The following is a 20,288-nucleotide window of genomic DNA, read 5'->3' as shown; positions in this document are numbered from 1 at the left end:
CAGCTATTTCACTCAACCCCTTATCGATGAGTTATAAGCATTCCGATAGGTTAGTATTTTAGTCATTTTCGGAAGAAGAAACTGCACTCACATCTCTCTTGCAAAGGGCTTAGAATGAGCATGCGCTAACTCGGTGAACGTCCGTCAAGTCGCCGGAACCGAGTTTTAAAGAAGAAGAACTCGTGCAAATACTCGGGTCAGACTAACCACATTCGAATTAGTTCGAATACGTGACGTCACCATAACCTCGGATCGCTGTTGTGAAAAAACCAGAGCAAATAATCGCTTCAAAAGCATCGAAATGATTAGAATTTTGAAAATCCTTTAGCGATGTTGAATGGATCGAATTTAGTTTGATGGTATTCGGGTGATTGATTTTGGATTTATTTCGCCGTTTTGCTGGACTACTTCAATAAATATATGTGGAACAAAATAACAAAAAACAGAAGAAACCAAAACCTGAGTGATATCAATATGGTCCCCAGAGACTGTCTGGAGAACCTGAGTGATATCAATATGGTCCCCAGAGACTGTCTGGAGACCATAACTAAATGACATGAAGACTGAGTTTCTATTCCTCATTATCACCTTTTCAGGATCAAATGCGACCAAGTGATATTTTACTGCATATGGCCAATACTGAAATAACGCTGTGCAATGGATCACTCGTGATTATTTTAAATTCAAATAAAGAGATAAAAGAATGATGAACTAAAATCGCTATATCATTTTTATTGTTTTTGCAATAATTAGTTTGGATTTTACGCCTAAATACCCAACATCAGATATATGGCGGACACGCCGTTTATGACCTTGTATAGTCCTCTCTACTTTCCGTTTGCCAAGGCGATAAGTCCTGAAAAACAAAATACAAATATAAGGTTAACAGGCGAATCAACAGAATCACGACGTCAGTGTGAATAAAAAGAGGGCGTTCTACATAGGTCGTTGTCGAGTGAATTCAGACCATCACTTTTATTCAGACCCTGTCTTCTTCAGACATTGTCTCTTAAATCGCACTGTACTAATACTGTCTACGCGCACGGCACTTGAAAGGTATTCCCAAGTTAAATCCTGAAAATCTGCAGAAGCTAAGGAACCAACGTATACTGCGCTAAACATAGCCGTTTATAAGACCTGGAGTGTTAACACGGAGTGGCACTTGTCGGATTTTGAGGCCTGCAAACCTACACAATAGAGAGTTTTCGCAAAGCCCCCGAAACGCCAATGTGCATTGTTGTCAAATTCGTTCAACATCGTGGTCAAGAATTTAAACAAAGGGATAGGCGTTCACGTGGGCGTTTCGGGAGCTTTGCGAAAACTCCCTATAGTTATTTGTGATCAGTAGCTGTTCAACTGCGTAGCAATGTACTGCTGTTTTTGGTGAATGTATTACCTGCGAGCGCACCCTGGTATCCGGCATTGTAATCACATGCCACTTCAGTATGCTCATACTTTGTACGGTCGTCACTGTAGCCATCATACCTTGAAAGAAATTATGAAAAGACGTCAACCGGGGAAATGCAAAATAATGCAAAAAGGGCCATTATAGTGTTGGATATAAAACTGTTAATTTTGTGATATAAACGAAAAAGAGGAACAGAGGGGATAATAGAAAACATTGAAAATACGGCGTTATATTGTGGAATATTATCTTCATATTATAGAAATGGACTGACAGCGATCATATCAAAGACAATAACAACACGATCAAAAGAACTGGCCTTGCTGCGCAGTTGCTGGATATCGACCTGATATCGTATGGGTGGTCCAACTTGATATCTCGTAAGCCTTTTTCAGGCTGCCGTGACCGCCTTAATAGTTTGCTATGCTACTCACTTGTCCGGTCCTCCTACCAAGGCTCCATATATAGTATGCACATTTGCGCTTCCACTGTTGTAGTAATTCCATCCACAGGAATGCCACTGGGGACAGGAACTACAAAACATGGTAAACGATATATCAACACAAGTTATTAGCTCAGAGTTTCTTTTTCAGTTTTGATTACAATATAAATCAGCAAGATATGTTTTGGTAAGAATTCTTTTATCGATAGATAAGCATTAATAATGAAGTGAAATTCTTCTTACATTTGCATATTTCTTAAAAACAAATTGGCAAGATATAAATTAGTTTTTAATTTCTCAGGTGGAAACAGCAAATATTTTATATGTGTTTCGCCAACATTAAATAAGTACATGTATACATGTACATGAAAAATGCATTGTCAATGTTGTGTTTGTCATGACACCCTGGATAATCAAAACCCGGAATCCTGAACATTTCGTGCCAAGTCCAGGTTCCCAGACATTTCATATTCCTGAATTTCGAGTCCTTCAGTAGTTTCCTCGCAAAATGGCTTTCTGATGGCAAAACTTTAATGGTCGTATCTAACAAATGTGTAGGCCTATACATTCGAATCAGGAATTTCTGGGCCTGCATGGACTGATTTCAAGCACCATAGCTACGGCGGCGTGACGAAGCTAAAGGTCGGAAGCATGTACCATGTACAGGCTTTTCAATTACTGCAGCCAATCGCAAGTAACCTAAACATGCTAAATGAAACCTCCACTATCATCGTGTTCCTCAATTAAGAGTTTTATCTCGTCGTTGAGGGAAGGGAGCGCTGTTTTCCTAGACGCACCATCGATGAGGGCCTTAGAATTCAAGAGTACGAGATGACTCGGAACCTGGATTTGGCACGTAATGCCCGGAGTTCAGGATTTTGATTCCCTGACTTAATTCCTACTCACGCTCCTTTGTGATGACAGCGTTGAGGAGGGTTGTATCCGTAGCCAACGACGTAGCTGCGACCAGTGTCTCCCAGCGCATAGTGAATCTGACTCCTGGCAAAGTCACGTGATTTACTAGGATCCACTCCAAGGTCAGCTGCCATTAGGGCAATAAAGGCGGCATTTCCTGTAAAATCATGTTGACCGTTAAAGTTCTGGTCCCTTTATGCCCCACATCCATTGTACAGACTGTGTAACATTTCACTTGATTTCAACGATAACTTGAGATTTGAAAAAAAGTGTATGAAATGCGTCACCAGCAAGCTGTAACGACAATAAGTGATGTTAAATTAGTTTCCTTTCGCAAATTTTCGCTGAGTTTATAAAATGCATGAAATATGCACATGTTGCAGAAAAAATAAAAGAGACATTCCAACTCGTCTAGCAATAAGCATGTATATCATGAATTGATTTAAAGATGAACAGCGCTGTAATAGTTAGATCGCAGAAAAAAAGACTTGCCAGAGTATCGTAAGGAGCCCCAGGCATCTCGCCAAGCGAGCCCCTTTGGAGTGTAGGTGACTCCACCACCAGTGCGCGACCAGCTGTTGAGGAAGCCCGCCACGTCCTGTTTGTATTTGTCATCGCCTGTAATCTGGGCTAAAAGTACCTGAAAGTTATCCGAGATTGTAGATTTCTGCTCTGAACGATGCGGTACGTATATATATTGTAGCGAAATCTATTCTCGCATCAATATGGCGGGTGAATATTCAAAAACCGATTCATGTACTTCGGCAGGCAAGGAACAAATGGAGATACATGTATCATTGTCATTGCTATTCGATTTAAGCCTACACCTTACTCACTGAAACCACATCAGCGCCCGTTACCTGTGAGGCCGTGGTTTTGATCACGGGATGTATATTTTCCGCACGTGATGGAGAAGAAGATTGAAGTTGACTCTCTCTCTCTCTCTCTCTCTCTGTCTCTCTCTCTTTATGAAAGCATAAATGTTCCGCCATGGTTTCTGATTTCCTTATTTGTTGCTTTACAAATTCCGGTGCGAAACAATTTCGAGTGGTCAATGAGTCCTCAATTTAAATGAAGTTTTTTCTTTTCTTATTAAGTTATTACAAAAAAGAATTTTCACCCTCTCATTCACGACAGTAATATCAAAAGTAATCGATTTTATAGGCGGAGTATTCACAAGGGAGATAATTACTATACATCACACTGATGGTCTGATGTCGCAGGCTAAAGGAACTTACCATGTATCCAGGTTGTTTGTCTGCCCATGAGAATGCCCATGGAACAGCGCTGTCATAGAATGATTGAGCCTTTGCCAAGTAACCAGCATCGTTCGTCGCAAGATAAAGCCACGCAGCAGCCCAGCAGAGTTCATCAGTGTAGTCAGTAGACCTGAATGATATTCAAGGGTGGGCAATGAAAAACGAAATGGTCAGACTTCAAGCATAATGACCATAAGCATATTAAGTACGTGTATAAGCATTGACCCTGCGAGATCTAATTTTATTGTCGAGACACTCAAGGAGTAACTACAGAGACCGAGGAAGTCGAAACCAATAATGAAAGTCTGCTCGGTCCTAAGTTACCTCTATTTTTAAGTAATCCCCTTTATATGATAAACAATTGCCAGAACTTATCACCACAATGAACCATCGCTTCTCGCTTTCGATGCGAAAATTCCCAAAATTTAGTATGAACAAGTTACTGAACCTGTAATGGAATCCGCCAAATTCTAATTCAAATGCCATTTGAACCTACCCGTAGAAGCTCTGGGCATCTGGGATAGACTGGCTGTAGTAACCTCTGTATCCATCAGCAAATGCGTACAACCTCTTGGCGTGATCCAGAAGAGTTGCTGCGAATGCCGGATCTGAAAGGAGTGTTGAAAATGTTAAGACTCAGAAAATCTGCTCCGCGCTCACTCCTGCACTTTAGATGGATACTCATGTAGCTCAGGGCTTTGTCTCCGTACCATGGCATTATTGGCCCTCTTCATTACTGAGGTTTGGCTATCCTATTCCGAGAACCAATTCACCGAGAATGGTACGCGTTCCCTTTCCCGTTATCGGCTATCAAGAAAGAGCTGTGACGGCGACTGAGGTTTTTCACGGTTTTTACTATTTTGACCGGCCTGTAGGCCTATATTTCACGCTGTATCGACTTGTCTACGGAATGTACACTGTGAAGAAATATCATTTGCTGCTGAAATGAACTACAAATTGGCAAATGTTTGTTCGCGATGGAGCCATCGGGTTCCACAGCCTGAATCACTACACGGTGTCCGCTTCCGAGATCAGGAATTCCTGCCCTAAAAATTGATGACGATATACACAAAAACTTGCAATTCTCGGTGAAGTAGTTGTCGGAACGGGATAGCGAAACCTCACTACCTAATGACTATATCATTATAATGCATGGACAAAGGCATCGACTCACCCTCTTATATACAGTGCATACCTGACTTTTCGGGTAAACTGTATGCAATTACCTTACTTTCATCTAAAGTTCTGCAATGGCTTCTAGTCAGAAAGCATTAGTCTGGCGACAATAGTGAAGTTGAGAACAGCGATTTAGCGAGGATCCTCCCTAGTTAACGGCTATGCACTTTCTTTGGACTATTGATGAAATTTACGAGAGTGCATTGATTTCCAGTAACATATTACGCACCTTGGTTTTATGAGGGAGATAATTTACAAAGGGCGGATCCAAATCAATTTTCAGAGGCCTCGATCCTCTAACATTTCTAAAAGGATTTATTATACAGATGCTCAAAATGTGATTCCGGGCCAATCGTGATGTTTGCTATAGTATCAAATTGTTGGCAGAGGTATAGAAGTCCAACCTACCTTCATCCCTAAAGACGAGGTAGCCAGCGGCCATGGCAGCGGCAGTCTCCCCAGCGAGGTCAGAACCTGGTGCACCAGCGTGGATTTTATATGATGGGCGATTCATTGTCATTCCCTCGGCTGGGATCCAACTCGCGTGATCAGTGTGACCATTTCCGACCTAAAATAGGGAATAAATATCTATATGCTATAGTGTGTGAAATAAAATGCAGTCGTATATCCCGCTAAGACCAGATTTCAAAAAGAATTGCAAATCGTACACTCAAAGAAAGGTTTTTGTTATAATACATTTCCCGATACAAATATTTCCTGCATTCGTCAATCAGATTCAAACGAAATTCTTGTCGCGTACTTTGACACTGAGATAGCTGGTCCATTCCGTTGGTTTTCGTCAAAAAGAAACAAATCACAAAGTGAAGTATTGGTGAAGGGATTTAGTTTTCATCTCTGTGGCGCTGAGAAAAAAAACCCATGTGAGCAGTGAGATACATGACTGTCATTTTAACATGAAAATATTTATATTAGTAATAATCAGTAAAGAATGTTAGACGTACCTGTCCATACAGTTCATTGTCTGACACATGGCACTTGACAAAGTACTCCAGTGGCCATCGCACCGACTTCAGCATCCAATTGTATTGGCCGCTACTCTTGTAGGCATCCCTGTACTGAAGGAGTCCCCAGATGAGGGTAGTTGTAGACCAAGCCATGGGGAAGTTGAACTTAACGGTGTCGCCCGCTAAAAATATAAGTGTGCAGATGCTTTCTCGTCATTTTATGGGGCGGACTAATGAAAATGAGTAGACCTACTATGCTACTTTAACCCTATATTAACCACCATCGCAGATCTGCTACATGGTCAAAATGGTATGAGTGATTGACCAAGATGAAATTTTTTTCCTCCTATTCACCACTGTGGATAATCTGCTGCGTCAGGTCAGTTCCATAACCATCAAATGGCAGGACCATCTAAATGTACATTTTGGTGCTGTTGACCAGATGGTGGCCCCCATGCTTGGCTGCAGCAAGGGATGGATCCAAGGTTCGATTTTTCAGAAAATACAACACTTTATGGTGTAAAAAACATTTGTTTACTGCTGTTATGCAATGTTTTTAATGTCTGAAGTAACTGTAGGATGCAAACAAATGAATAAAAAGTGATCACATGTGTAACTGTAGGATGCAAACAAATGAATAAAAAGTGATCACATGTGTAACTCTAGGATGCAAACAAATGAATAAAAAGTGATCACATGTGTAACTGTAGGATGCAAACAAATGAATAAAAAGTGATCACATGTGTAACTGTAGGATGCAAACAGATGAATAAAAAGTGATCACACGAATGACAGGGGATGAGCCAATTTCGGTGTAGCAGATCTGCTACGTTGGTCAACGTCGGCATATGCTCTGTTGGTTCGGTGTGAAAGGGTTAATACTCAGGTCCGGTGGTAAAAGGGTTAATATACATGTCCAGTACAAAAGAGGGCTAATACCCATGTACAAATGTTGTTATCTGTAGTTATTTATTCTGATTTTTCACTAATTTTGTGTCTTTAATGAAATAAATCCAAAATTTCTTTACACTTCTATTATCCAGCGCAGCAGATCTGCTACAATTTGAAAAAGTAGGTCAAGTGGGCAAAAAAATTGACCCCCAAAATTATTTTCTGTGTCTTAAATAAAAGTTTTCCAAGAGGAAATAATTTTCACTCAATTATAATTGTGTCTGGTTAATATAGGGTTAATAAACGGCCTTCGATAGGCGCGCCTTCAAATAAAAAAAATATTTAATGATATGTGAAACCTTCAAGAATGCATCTTGGGATATCTCTGGTATAATCGTAGTTGAAAATCTATTGAATGAACATTATACAATAATGTTGCGCAAGCCTTCAAAATCCCTTCTTGGGTATTTTTAGTATTATCATAGTCGAAAATCTTTTCTTACCATCGTACCATCCTCCTGTTAGATCCTTTCCTACGTCGCTACCATCTCCAAGCGCTGAGTCGCCCCTCCATGGGACACGGTTATCAGGTGGCAACTTCCCTGATCTCTGGGCTTCATAGAACAGGATAGATTTCTCCAGTGCCTCAACGTAATTGTACTTGCCATTGTTATTATTGTCAATAGTTACTGTGAAAGAAACAAGATGGTCGACTTTGAATTGTAGGATTCCCAAAGATATGCGAAGTCTTTACTCATTGCTTGGAGCAAAGTTATCTGAATTTATACTATTACAACTTTGCAGAACAATACACTAGTAGACGGCTTTTCTCCGACGTCTTAACGGTTTCTCTGACTTTTTCCTGATTTATCCGACAATGGCTTTTCCCTGAAAGGTGTGAAACATGCCAGGACTTTCCAAAATAGGGCAATATAGATTAAAGGCGTTTCCTAAATGGGGTTGATGAGTTGACCTAAATTGAGTGAGCTAGTAGTATGCACCCTTAGGGTCACTCTGAGTGTTTGGCTCACACCTCATTTACCTCATTTAACATAGGCCTTTGATCTTTATTGCCCTATTTAGGGATCAAGCCCCAATATTGTTCACAGAATCCGACCTTTCAGGGAAAAGTCGGACAATGTCGGACTGTTATCGGATAAATAAGAAAAAAGTTAGAGAAACCGTTAAAAAGTGCCTCCTACTAGTGATAAAGGTGTCCTGTTGATTTTTAACTTAACGTTTTTCTAACACATGTGGGCCGAGACCCGAAACATATGGGCTTGCCCTTGAACACTTTGGCATGTTGTTTACAATGACTGATTCCTTGCTGTGTGAATGTATATTTTGTTGACTCATGATTGAATCCCTTTTAAGACGGATGCCATCTTGGATTTTTGGAGGAAACTTTGTCCACACCTTTGCCAACAGTTTATTTCTACATTATATTTTTGCACGCTAATTCCTCGATGCCCTGGACTAATGTGAGTAGAATGTGTATATTTGTATATTTGGGCAAAGAATGGTTTTTGAAAGGTGCAGCAAATCACCGGGACTAGAAGACATGAAGCGTGTTCAAAAGCACCACTTTACCAAAAAATGTGAATATTTATCTTCTATTCCCTGTGCTTGAGTACATCGGGGTATTGGCGGGCCAAAAATGGTGCCAGAGGGAACAATCATTGGCAATGTTCTTCCGATGACTCCGCAACATTGGAATCAAAATGGCTGCAGGTCACAAAACCATGAAACCTACCTGTAGGGGTTGTGGTCGCCACTGGGATGCCAATACTTCCGCCGAACTGTCCTCCGTTTAGGATGACAACCTCGTTGAACTTGACTCCAATTTCCTTTGGCTGGACACCACTTTGGCCAGCATCTCCAATGATGATCATGTCGATGACGTAGCCTGGCCATACAGGTGTATTGGATCTGAATTCAAATCCATAGAAATTGCTCCAGACGCTTGTAAGATCAGCTACCCAGTTCTAAAATCAAAATCGGAATACAGTGTAAGACCACCGAATTGTTTAAACATTAGCGCACGTGATGCAAAACAGACTACTCTCTGAAATTTTAACGACCGATGGTAAACTTAAAACGACATTTGCCCCGTGGAGAGGAAATCGTATTATTAAGACAGCAATTTACTGTCACTACTGAATCAACGAAGTTTAAGACAAAAAGTATATCAAACCATGCACCTTTGATCCATCACCCCGAAGGATGGGATTGGAAAGATTCTTAAGCAGGACAGAATTTACATTCACACCAGTGGCTATATATACCTCTATTTATAGTCTGGTGTGGTAGGAAAAATGTGTCTAAATGAGAAGGTGTCCAGGAACAAAGGGTCACATTATACGCTTTTAACATTGTAAATCGCTGAGGTACAGTTTTGCCAGTCACCATATAAAAAATGGTTTTTATGGTGAGGTAGTCGCGGTACCGACTCTGAGGTAGTTGCCGAATTTGGTGAGACGACTAATACTGACAGTGAGGTATCAATATCTGTTCTAAAACATATCAAATCAAATAACGAATAATGTATTTTGTGACTGCTTCAACATTTTGCACCAACCCAAGCAGTTATGGTTACCTCACCATCACCGCTGAATTCAAAACGAGGCTTCATTGGCGCATTTAGCGCATTTACACTGCAAAGGGCGGTTCATTCTAAATCCAGGTGCTTTAGAATTACACACATTGTCAACTGTGAGGCGATTTGAAACCCTGGACGGTCTGAAGAAGTGGTACTTACCTGTACACTGTAAACAGGTTCATCAAAGCTTAGAGACAGTGTCCACCCATTATAGTTTCCAGACACAGTTACTTTGACCTGTGCCTTGAAGCCCCCGTGCCATCGTTCGAGGAAGGCAAATGTTGCACTATTATTAGCTTTGCATGATGGGATTGCAATGGCAGCCGCAAATACCAGGTAAACTATAATATTTGCCATATCTGAAAGATAAAAAAAAGGTTTATTTCGATCCTTGACGGTAACTAGTAGGGGGCTTTTTCCGACTTCTTGACGGTTTCTCTAACATTTTCCGACAAAATTCAGACATTGTCTGACTTTTCCGTGAAAGGTCGGATTTTAAAAAAATCTGTGAAAATAGCCATTCGGGAGCGAAACCAAGTTGTCTGGTATTTCTGATGGTCATGACGTCATGCCCAGCCTTCGTATTTTTTGTGTCGATTTTACAGCTGGGGTTCAGAATGACAGGCAGATAGGCCCTGAGCCAATCAGGTATGACGGGGCCTTGGCCTGTTCAATGCGCATTGTGTTGGGGCGGTCGAATGCTTTGAGAAAATGAACCGGTGTTTGATCGGTGAGTCTAGAATATCTACTTTAATCTCTTGCCGTTAACAACCGAAGTACTTTTGCTCAGGGTATGTCCATCAACAACTCAAATAACTATATGGTACCGCCTCCCGCATAAAGGGGGTTAGGCCTGGTAGGTATTGGGCCGGGCCTCGCTATGGACAAAGGAAACGAACAAGACCAGGACTCTAACTGTCAAAGGCTTGATTACATCAATAGTACACCTTGGTGAAATGACAGTGTTGGCCTATTCATATTGGAAGGTCTTGGCGGTGCAAAAGGTGGTATTGCCCTCCCCAAGATGGCGACTGCAGTTGTTAACGGCAAGAGACTAAAGTACGTTTCTCTAAAACCGTTGTGATACAGGTGTAGAGTATTCGTTCTAATTATGACTGAGGATGTTTGGACAAGCCGCTCGCCGATCTAGCATCATTTTTTGTCCTGTTTGGTAGGCCGCTTGCGGTTTTGATCGACTCAAAATGGAAATGAATATTCACTTTAGTAATATTGATCAGGGTTACATTGTAAGATCGGTGAGTCTGAAGTATAGCAGTCAAGAAGTACAGCGAGTACAACAGATGAAAATCCCAAATATCAACATAATTGTTTTGCTTGAAAGGAACATCATAAAATGCAGCCATATCCAACCAAGCATACAACCTTCTTTCGCATTACCGGAACTATTCATATCGACGTCGTTCCGTCCCTGCTTGAATTAGCCACCATTGCAATCTGAATGTGGCGAAATACCACATCCACGAAACTTCCGGACTTTTTGTGGGGGTTTTTATTGCAAAAATTCAAACAAGGTTGTCATATTGCATTTCAAGTCTTTTTCTGAAAAAATCCTCCTAAAACAAAGTGATTTTGAGGTGTTTTATGCGCACTATTTTGGTAGCGTATAGAAAATTGCTGTGTGATCAGTTTTGTTCGTGCAGATGATGATTTGAAGCGAGGTGAGTTTGGCTCTTGAACTGTTTTGATAGACTCAAAATGGAAATGAATATTCACTTTCGTAATATTGAACAACATTACACTGCAGCAGACCCGAAAATCTTCAGTAAATCGCCACAATTACTGTATTTTGTTTGAGCATTCTACACATTTGTGTATATTATACATGCAATAACGTGCAATGCAAGCCAATACTGGTAGAGACAACATGCTTGAATATTATCGCTGCTATGGAGAATACCATGCATAGTAAGCCAGCAACTTTGCAATGTGAACTACTTTTACGTCGCCATGCAAAAAGTCGATACGCAGTGACACCAACATCAATGTCGCTTCAACAAATGCAACCTGTACAAATAGAAAACAGCGCGCTATTCAAATTCACTTGTTTGACCCAAAATGCTCACATGGGCTTATTAACTCCTTGCTTGCACCGAACATTGGGTTTTCCTCAAACCGAATAGCAAGACGAGATGAACGTTGGCCCGCGCGAATATCGTAAAATGGTCTGATCTGGGAAATCGTGTCCGCAATCTGTTTCACCAACACAAAAATTGAGTCAATTTCGATCTAAAACTTACCTTTTTTATTGATCAGCCACGGCAACGCAGTCTGGTGTTTTCCGGCAGAGGATAAACATTGTATTATATACTCGGTATCAACTATTGCGTATGTCTGATATAAAGACAGCTGTTTATTCACATCGAAAGTCGCTTGTTTTAGCAAGAAGTGAACATGGAAAGAGCCGAAGTTAGATCTATATACAGATACGATTATTCCTCACATAACATACCGAGGCATACCGACATTCAAAAAAATATTTTCGAAGTTCGTAGTCCAAGCTAATTTCAGGCAATTATTGGTGAACGAAATGTTGTCCCTGGATCTCCAACAAATAAATTAGGGTTGCGCATATGTTGGGCAGCTTGTGGCCTCACCCGTATTTTTTTAGATTCGTCTTCGAATATACTTTTAATCGAACAATTGTAAAATAAAGCTTAAGGAATTGGTACCAGCTAGATGTACTGGTCGTCTCACCATGACCACAAGGGTGGAGTTAAAATCAAGACTGTAGTGCCGGGCACTTATAACGTAGGCCCGGACGGTGATCCAAAGGCTGTGCAATACTACAAGTATAATATCATTGACACATAATATAAGCGGTGCGGATGCACGTAAGGTGCAAGGCTGAAAGGAATTATGAGCTCGGCTAAAGCGGAATGAACTGACTAGTTTTCTCTGTGATCTGCCATATTTCTCTCGAGACAGGGCCACATGTTGACCCTGAGAAGTCACTGGTCACCACCTACCGATGACAGCGTCATCGCTCGGTCGCTGGCGACCCCTACCCGTTCCGTTGGCCGCCGGCTGGTAATGGCGCATCTCTGCCCTGGTCACCGGATACTTGGCGTTGGCCGTCATCAACCGGTCTTCGTGCGCCCCAGCTATCACCGGCGACACTTTCTTAACGCTGGCGTTGAACATCACCTTTTCTAGCACGATTGTGTAGTCGGTGGTCGTGCTCTTACACCTGAGCAGAATTTTGGCGAGTTTTTTGTCAGTTCGATGCGCACTGGCACCTGGCCCAGCAGCAGTTTGTCCTGCTGGAACATTTCGTGGTGGATGGTGCCCTCCAATTCGAAGGCGCGCTGGTATTTGCTCAACTTGAATCGATTGACCGCCCCTTTCTAACTCACTGTCCCATCGCTGACGGTTGCGCCGGTTGTTTCCAGATCGGTCTGGTCTTTGTAGTAGCCGCCCAGACGCACCAGGTTCTCCTTGGCATCTTTGGTGTAGTTTCATATGGCTTCCATCATGGCGCGATATGGATACAGGGTGGTACTCGAACCGATCACCTCGGCGCCACTTGCACCTCCATCTGTTTGAAGAAGCTGGCGATCAGGTAGTTTACCGGATAGACCCGTGCCACGTCTCTGCTAGCCGCTTTCAACTCCACGTCATCCGCTCTTTGGATTTTGGCCTTCACGTACAGGCTCGACTCTCTCAGATCCAAGTACTCGCCACTTCCGGTAGTGATGGCGAATTCCACCATGTCACTCGAACTGACCACGGTGGTTGGCGTCACCGGTTGGATTCGGCCTTCTTCTATCGACGTTTGTGTGGGTTTCTTTTGCGCCTGTTGATGGCGGGAGTGCCTTTGACGGGGGGGGGGGGGGGGACAGGCGTCACAGGGCCTATATCTCGTTTTGGGCCGGTGCTCTGGTCGCTGAGCGCTTTGGCCACCTCAGCCCCACCATTCCCCTTGTCTTCACGGCGCTGGCCAAGTCGGACTCGCCCGAGGCCACGTCCTGGGCCACGGCCAACCTTTGTTTCAAGAGTTCTCTTCCGGCTGATTTCGCGGTCCTCTTGATGGTGGGTACCACTGGTGATTTCACCACTTTCAGTAGGACGCGCGAGATACCTCTAAATATCGATCCGAAGAACCCGTGTCCTTTTTGGTAGGGTTCTCCGGCAAAGCACGGTCCCAATCCGGCCTGGTACGGCATATCCTTAAACACTCCTCCTCTCCCCGTTGCTGTCGACGGTGGTGCAGGCATCCGTAATGCGCTTTCAAAAAACTCTTTGTCGGGTCGATAGATCTCGCATCTAGCCAACCCCACCATGGTTCTCGCCTTATTGTCTACGTTATCGCAATGTGCCTGTTCGGCCTCCGTCACACGGCCTATTTTTCCCCCTGCCAGTCGGATTACTTGTGGGATCACTCTTTGGCGCTGTACGGATCCCACCTTTTTATATCCTGATGCTTTTCCGCTGCTTCCTGCCGCTCTCGGCGCCGTTGCCCTTGTCCTCGTCCCACAGAAGTGGCATCATTGACGGCGATCGTTCTAGCGCAGGCTCTTCGGCGGACTACAACTCCCTCGGGCTTGCGGGTTGTCCCCTGTCTTTCGGAAAGCCAGAGATGATAGCCAGCCGGCGGGGGACTCGACATGGTCGCCGGCTCCGTTGTCAGTGTTCTGGCAGCGGCCGCTCCTTGCTTCTCGCCAGTATTTTGCCGCCGGGGCCCACCGTTCGGAGGCTCAGCGGGCGACGATGCCGGAGAGGATAGTTGTGGTTGTTTTTTCTTTCGCTTCTCCAATTCTTTCAACCATTGAGATACGGTTTTCCGCTTGCTGATGCTTTTTGCCCTCGTGCTGCCACTCTCACCGGTATCGGGTGTTCAAGTCCGCCCCCTCGTTTCGCCGGTTCGTCCGTAGCTCCACCCCGAGCACCTGCCGTTTGCTTCCGCCGTTCTCCCCACTCGCTCTCCGGCACGCCAGCCTCTCGGGGCGCCAACCACCCGCACGGTACGCCAATTTCGATAAGTTTCGTGCGCAATTATCTACTTCCTTTTTGTCATATGTAATTGACTTCTTCTGGCGCCAACAGGAAATGCAACTCTCGGATGATGTTCGTGTCTCCCAGTCGTTCCCCATCCAGCATTATTTTCGTAGGAGTCGTCGTACCAGTGTACACGGTTCGAGTGACGATCCACGTAGTCTCTGACAATTCTCTTCAAAAACGGGTGTGCCCTTCCCACCAGACCAGTGTACTGTTCGACCAAATTTATTTGGCGCCGCCTCCTACTGTCTTGGCTTTATGCTAGGCAGGGTGGCTCTAGGCAGCCCGTTTCTTGGTCGGCCAATCGTTTCATGGCCGATGCGGGTAGTCGTCGTTCGGTGTCGGCCACCGCCGCCCGATCATCCCGCCTTTGGCCGTCCTGGACCTCGCTGTCGCTTTTCACATCTTGCTTGGCTTGATGTAGCTTGTAGAATGATCACAGAATGATGGCCGCTTTTGCGAATCCCCTCTCCCTTTCATTCTCGGAGAAGGCAGGCGGTGGTGGTCATTTCCTCCTTTCCTACTTTTTACCGGTGAGACTACTGATAAGCCCTCGTATGGCACTGACCGCCAGCGGGATCAACGAACCCAGGAATCCTCCGCTCTGCGCCAGCAGTTCTTTTTTCTTGTGATCGCTAGTGCCCCGCTGTTTCAGTTGGCGAACTTATCTTCTGTACCTCTGTAGACGTCTAACTTGAGTCGGTGGCACGTGTACGTTACGGGCGTTTAAATTGTCCACGCACTCTCGAGAATGGCTTGCAATTGGCCCCTGTTGGCCAACTCGAGCAATTGTTGGCGTACCCATTTCGCTTTGCTCCTGCCCAGCAGCAAGAGAAAATCCAAATGCTGCACGGCCTTGAATCGTTTCGCCCTGGCCCTGGCACCGGCCCTGCCTGTTTCCGGTTTCTGTTTCTGGCGTGGCGGCCGCCGCTGCTGCTGGCGATTTGAGTTGGGCAAGGGTGTTTGTAGTTGTCCGGTGCATCCTGAAATAGTCGGTCTGTACGACCGTGCATTCGGCAGGATTTTGGTCGTGTTCGTTCGAACGCCGCCCTCCGTTTATCAAAACTAAGGGTTCTCTCGCTCCCCTCACAGGCCTATTTTTCTGCCCTTCAGCTTTCCCCCGTGAAATGATATGAAAAGTCGGATTTGGGCCGCTATGTAACGCGATTTCTTTGTTGTTTTTCAGTACTGTACTGGAATAACAACCATCACCAGGATAATAACGTATAATAGTTGAACGTTCTATACCCCGATATTGGGTGTAACGCACACGAACACCGAGGGTAGGCGCTCCACGGTTTTATAGGATGGCGACGGGGCTGGTCGGTTATGCGGCGGCACGCGCCAATGTGGAGAAGGGTTAACAAATAAATAAATCTCTCGGCCAGAGAGCAATGTTTTCTCTCCGCTGCGCCGCTGGCGTCTCCGCCATCACCGCATTCCCTCCTTCGCCCACCGCACAGCCTTTGAACCGTTGGTGGCTGCGTGCCTCCCTACCATGCGTTCCGCGCTCGTTTGGGCGACCGGCCAGCGCATGTTCAACGGATGCATAAAACATGAATACAGAAGTTAATGTTCCGGCCACGACGATTCTTATAACGCTAGTCCCACTGCTGCCGCTCCGCTCACTATCGCGGGCCGAAAAAAGTTCTTTCTAGTCGGTGGCTGCAGTTGCTCGCGAATTTTGCCTCCCTCGCCGTTGATGATTCCTCCTAATGCATTTCGTTTCATCCGCATGATATTTGGTGATCATCCGAGAGAGTTTGTTTTGCAAAGTTCGATTAAATCTCTCGACCAATGATGCCTTGACGTCGCTATACACCAAGAACAATTTGATGCCGCGTTTCTTCAGCACCTCCAGTGTGGGCTCATTGTAAAACTCTTTTCCCTGGTCTGTCTGGACGAATCGTGGCCTGAGCTACTCCTGGCCAAGTAAATGGGCGATGGCCCAGCTGACTTCTGCGGCACTTTTAGCAGTGGAACTGCTTAGGCCTTGCGCAAAAAAACATCGATAACAGTCAGCAAGTACTGTACACATTCGTTGTATCGTTTCAAATTTTGCAGCGATACCAGATCAATTTGTAATTGGTCGTTTATTCCTGCCGAAATTGATTTCCGTCGTGGGAACCTTCTCCTGGCCATCCGGTGAAGCGTGTAGGTCTCCTGCCCACTCAACCACCGGTGGACATCCTGGCGCTTGATGTTCGGCTCGAGAGCTCGACTGGCGCAAAAGGGTTTTCCGGTGAGCCGAAACTGGCCGGATGGTCTAGCCGATAGTATATGCTGGCGAAAAGTTTTTCCCTATCTGACAGTTCTGCTGGTGGTTGTGTGGCGGCGACCGGTTGCATTCTCTAGTAGTCCTCCTCGCTGCCGCTGCTGCCGTTGCTGCCGCTGCTCGAATCCGAAGGATAGTCGGACGGCGGTGCCGGTGCGGGATAGAACTCTTCGGCGACCTGCTGCTCTGGCTCTCTTCTTCTGCCGGCCACGAATTCTCAATTGTCGCCTAGTCGTCCCCGTTGCCGTTGCAGTCATTTCTAATGGCGCACCTAAAGTCCCCGTAGGCCAGTGTGCTCAACCCGCGTCGCAAATCCACTGTTTGACATCCAGACAAGACAGGCCTCTTTTCTTCATTTCGGCCGTGTGCAATTCGTGCTTTTCATAATTGACAGGTGTGCGTTTGCTCAGGTGCGTACAGCGCCCGCTTGTAGTTGCCGTAGGACAATTTCGCCACCGCGGTCTTCTAGATACCCTTGGCTTTCACGACTCGTTTGCGTTCCAGAAATCGAAACAGGTACATTTGGGGCCTTATGCCCACAAAGCCGGTGATAACTTGCTCCGGGTATTCCACTTTGAATGTACCTTTCACCTTCTTGTTCACTTCGCTGTACGGGTGAGTTTTGGGCAGGTTCGAAAAGTCGAAGTAGTGTGGCGCGGTCTCGGTGAAGACATCCGATTTTGTCCAATAACCGAGTTGGTCAGAATGTCCGTGTCCGTCACCAAGAGGCGACACTTTTCCGGCCCTCCCAGCACGGACAGCGCGTAATTGTAGTGGAAACGGTACATGTGAAACTTGGAGAGTTCCAAGACCGTGAATCCCACCACCAGGGCGTTTCGCATCTCGATCATTGCGGGCCGCATTTGAACGCCGACAAGCTGCCAGTCGTAGAACGTCACCGATTTGAAATTTGTTTGGCCGTTAGTTTGAGAAACCGCTCCTCGTTGTGCTCCAATTTCATATTGATATGTTTGCTCTTGTCCAAAAGCAGCCGCCCGTAAGTGCTGTTGAGCATCAGTTTCCAGAATGAGCTTTCGAATTCCGGGACTACCCGCTGCCGTTGGCCAGTGATGAAGTGGACGTAGTCGTGTATCCAGGCGCGTTCTGTGAAAGCCAAAACGCGGTGGATCTTTTTCAGGCGCATGCCCTTGGCCAGGTAGTACTTCAAATTCTGATAGTGGATGACTTAGTCTTCTTTGTCGTTCAAGTCGGCCACCAGTTTCTCGGGGCCGATTTTGAACGGATTCCTGTCGCCGGTTTGACGCAGGGCCAAATCGTACGTGTGCGGCGACCAGAAAGCGGGCGGAATGGTTCGTTTGACGCATAGAGTGCGACACTTGAAGTGCTTTCAGACCCAGTGGGCATGGGTGTAATATTCATTGCTTATCCGGCGTTCGTGTAGTGAATCGTAGAAATCCTCTCTGGAGGGCAGTCGTGGCAGTGCCAATTTCTCTTCCGCATCCAAAAAGTCATAGCAAAACACGGCTTTCCTGGTCAGCAGTCGGTAGCGTTCTTGGCTTCGGCCGGCATACTCCCAGGGAAGGGGAAACGCTACACGCTGCTCGCTCGAGGCTGCCACCCCGCCGCCCACGGTGCTGCCTTTCTCGTCCATGGACTCGGCGATGGCGGCCAGGGAGGTCTTCATAAACTCGAACGAGTCCAAAATGACAAACGATTCGTGATAGATGGTCAGGTAGTGTTCGGTGTTACGCGGCAAAATTTTGGTTGTCCTTCGTTGGGCAGCCCGGCTCCTCCCGACCAGTTCTTTGATTAAGAGGTGGCTATCAAAGTGCACCGAGCCATGGGCGAACACTGGCAATTAGAACCGCTGCTCGCTTCCCCAGGTCAAATTACAGCGATTGCATAGTTTTCGTCGATATTTCCCCGATAAATGCGAGTGGTCCCCGGTAGGGGGGCACTTTTCCTCCGTCGAATTCCACACCGCACATCTCACATCGAGTTTGGGCGTGGAATTTGTGCCAATCTTCTGCCGTCATTACTATGGGTCGGTGTGAATGTCGAGAATCACTCCTGCATCTCTAGCCAATCGACAAATCGCGCCACGCAATCTCAGCCCACGTGATGAAACAGCCCTGAATTAAACTCCGCCGTGTCTTGGCAAATGCGGACGGCCGCCACGGCGATGGGCTGGTGTTTTCGCCTGCCCGGCGCTTCCTCAGTTTGGATAGTTTCGAAATCGTAATAGACAAAACTGACAAAATTCGAAAGTCTTCTTACCGCGGGCAGGCACTCGATACAGCTTCGGCTCGCGACTGCAACAACTCCGCCAGTGTGACTCTAGCCGCGCCTGCGACGTGTGTAGAGTCAAACAGGAGTGGCAGACAAACTTCTTCCGCTGCCTCCCCACCTGGCCGCCCAACAATCGGTTCAAATTGGAGATGAGAAAGTAGTGTTCCCGATAGAGCAGCAAATCCACAAGCGTTCCATACGTTCGCCGGGGCACGCAACACGCTTCACCAGACATTCAATTGCTGGCGTCCTATCTCATTTTCGCCAACTCCCAAACGCCGGCTGGCCTCGTGTATAAGCAGGCAGTCCTTGAAACACGACCGTTCCACTCGAGGGGGATTTATCAGTGCCCTTTTGAGGCGTAAGGCCTCGGGCAACTGGGCGTGGGCTAAGTGCCGCCCCCCCCCCCCCACGAAAGGTCGGAAAGAAGCCACCACCAATCGTAGCGAGTCGACTCCGTCGAACGTCCATCACTAGCCATCGTTGTGAATGACGTCCATTCTTTCTGCAATCTCTTTCTGCTGTTGCACAGCTCGTGGAAAGAGTGCTGTCTGGAACCACGGTTTGGCCACGTGTGAATCGTACTCGCCAGATGAAACTTTAATCCGATTTGCGGCACACCCTCTCGCGCTCGTCGTTCCTCGCCTTCGCCCAAGAGTGACTTCAACTGGTGCTTGACCAGGGGCTCTGCTTCCCGTGTCATGAAGTTGGATAGATCGTGCCCTTGCCCGACTGGCGGCCTGTAAACGAATATTTGAGCCATCCGTCCATCGGGGCCAAAATCCTTTTCCACCCTGAACCTTGGGAGGGGCGGAGTTGGGGAGGGGAATCTGCGGCTGGATGGCTGTGATCACAGCCCTTCAATTTTTGATGGTTTCCCTAGTGCGAAAGTGCAATGTCAATATAACGCGACCCAAGCTGAACTCTTTGAGCTCTCCGGTCTCACTATTTAACCAAAATTTCAACTCGGTGATGTAGCACGAATTCAAAGGTGTGTACTGGGGCCTGGCAAAGGTGTGATTGACCATTTTCCCGCGCTGGCCGGAATCGATGGGCACCGTGCGCAACAAGGGAGCCCTGACATTGCCCACGGCG

General features: G+C 45.9%; 1 protein-coding gene across 1 annotated transcript; it reads right to left on the bottom strand.

Annotated features, from left to right (window-relative positions):
- Nucleotides 1–707: 707 nt before the first annotated feature.
- On the bottom strand, nucleotides 708–11,927 carry LOC135499811 (endoglucanase E-4-like). Its single transcript, XM_064790769.1, has 13 exons — nucleotides 11,911–11,927; nucleotides 9,812–10,011; nucleotides 8,807–9,038; nucleotides 7,557–7,742; nucleotides 6,160–6,344; nucleotides 5,606–5,765; nucleotides 4,518–4,629; nucleotides 4,001–4,151; nucleotides 3,255–3,402; nucleotides 2,754–2,919; nucleotides 1,840–1,938; nucleotides 1,397–1,485; nucleotides 708–856 (listed from the first exon to the last, which is right to left on the bottom strand). Exons 2-13 carry the CDS (start codon nucleotides 10,007–10,009, stop codon nucleotides 828–830), a joined length of 1,755 nt encoding a protein of 584 aa, XP_064646839.1. The 5' UTR covers nucleotides 10,010–10,011; nucleotides 11,911–11,927; the 3' UTR covers nucleotides 708–827.
- Between the last annotated feature and the right edge of the window lie 8,361 nt (nucleotides 11,928–20,288).

Source organism: Lineus longissimus, chromosome 15, assembly GCF_910592395.1.
Source record: "Lineus longissimus chromosome 15, tnLinLong1.2, whole genome shotgun sequence".
In the NCBI taxonomy this organism is placed as follows: Eukaryota; Metazoa; Nemertea; class Pilidiophora; order Heteronemertea; family Lineidae; genus Lineus; species Lineus longissimus.
This window is presented reverse-complemented; position numbering and strand designations above follow the sequence as displayed.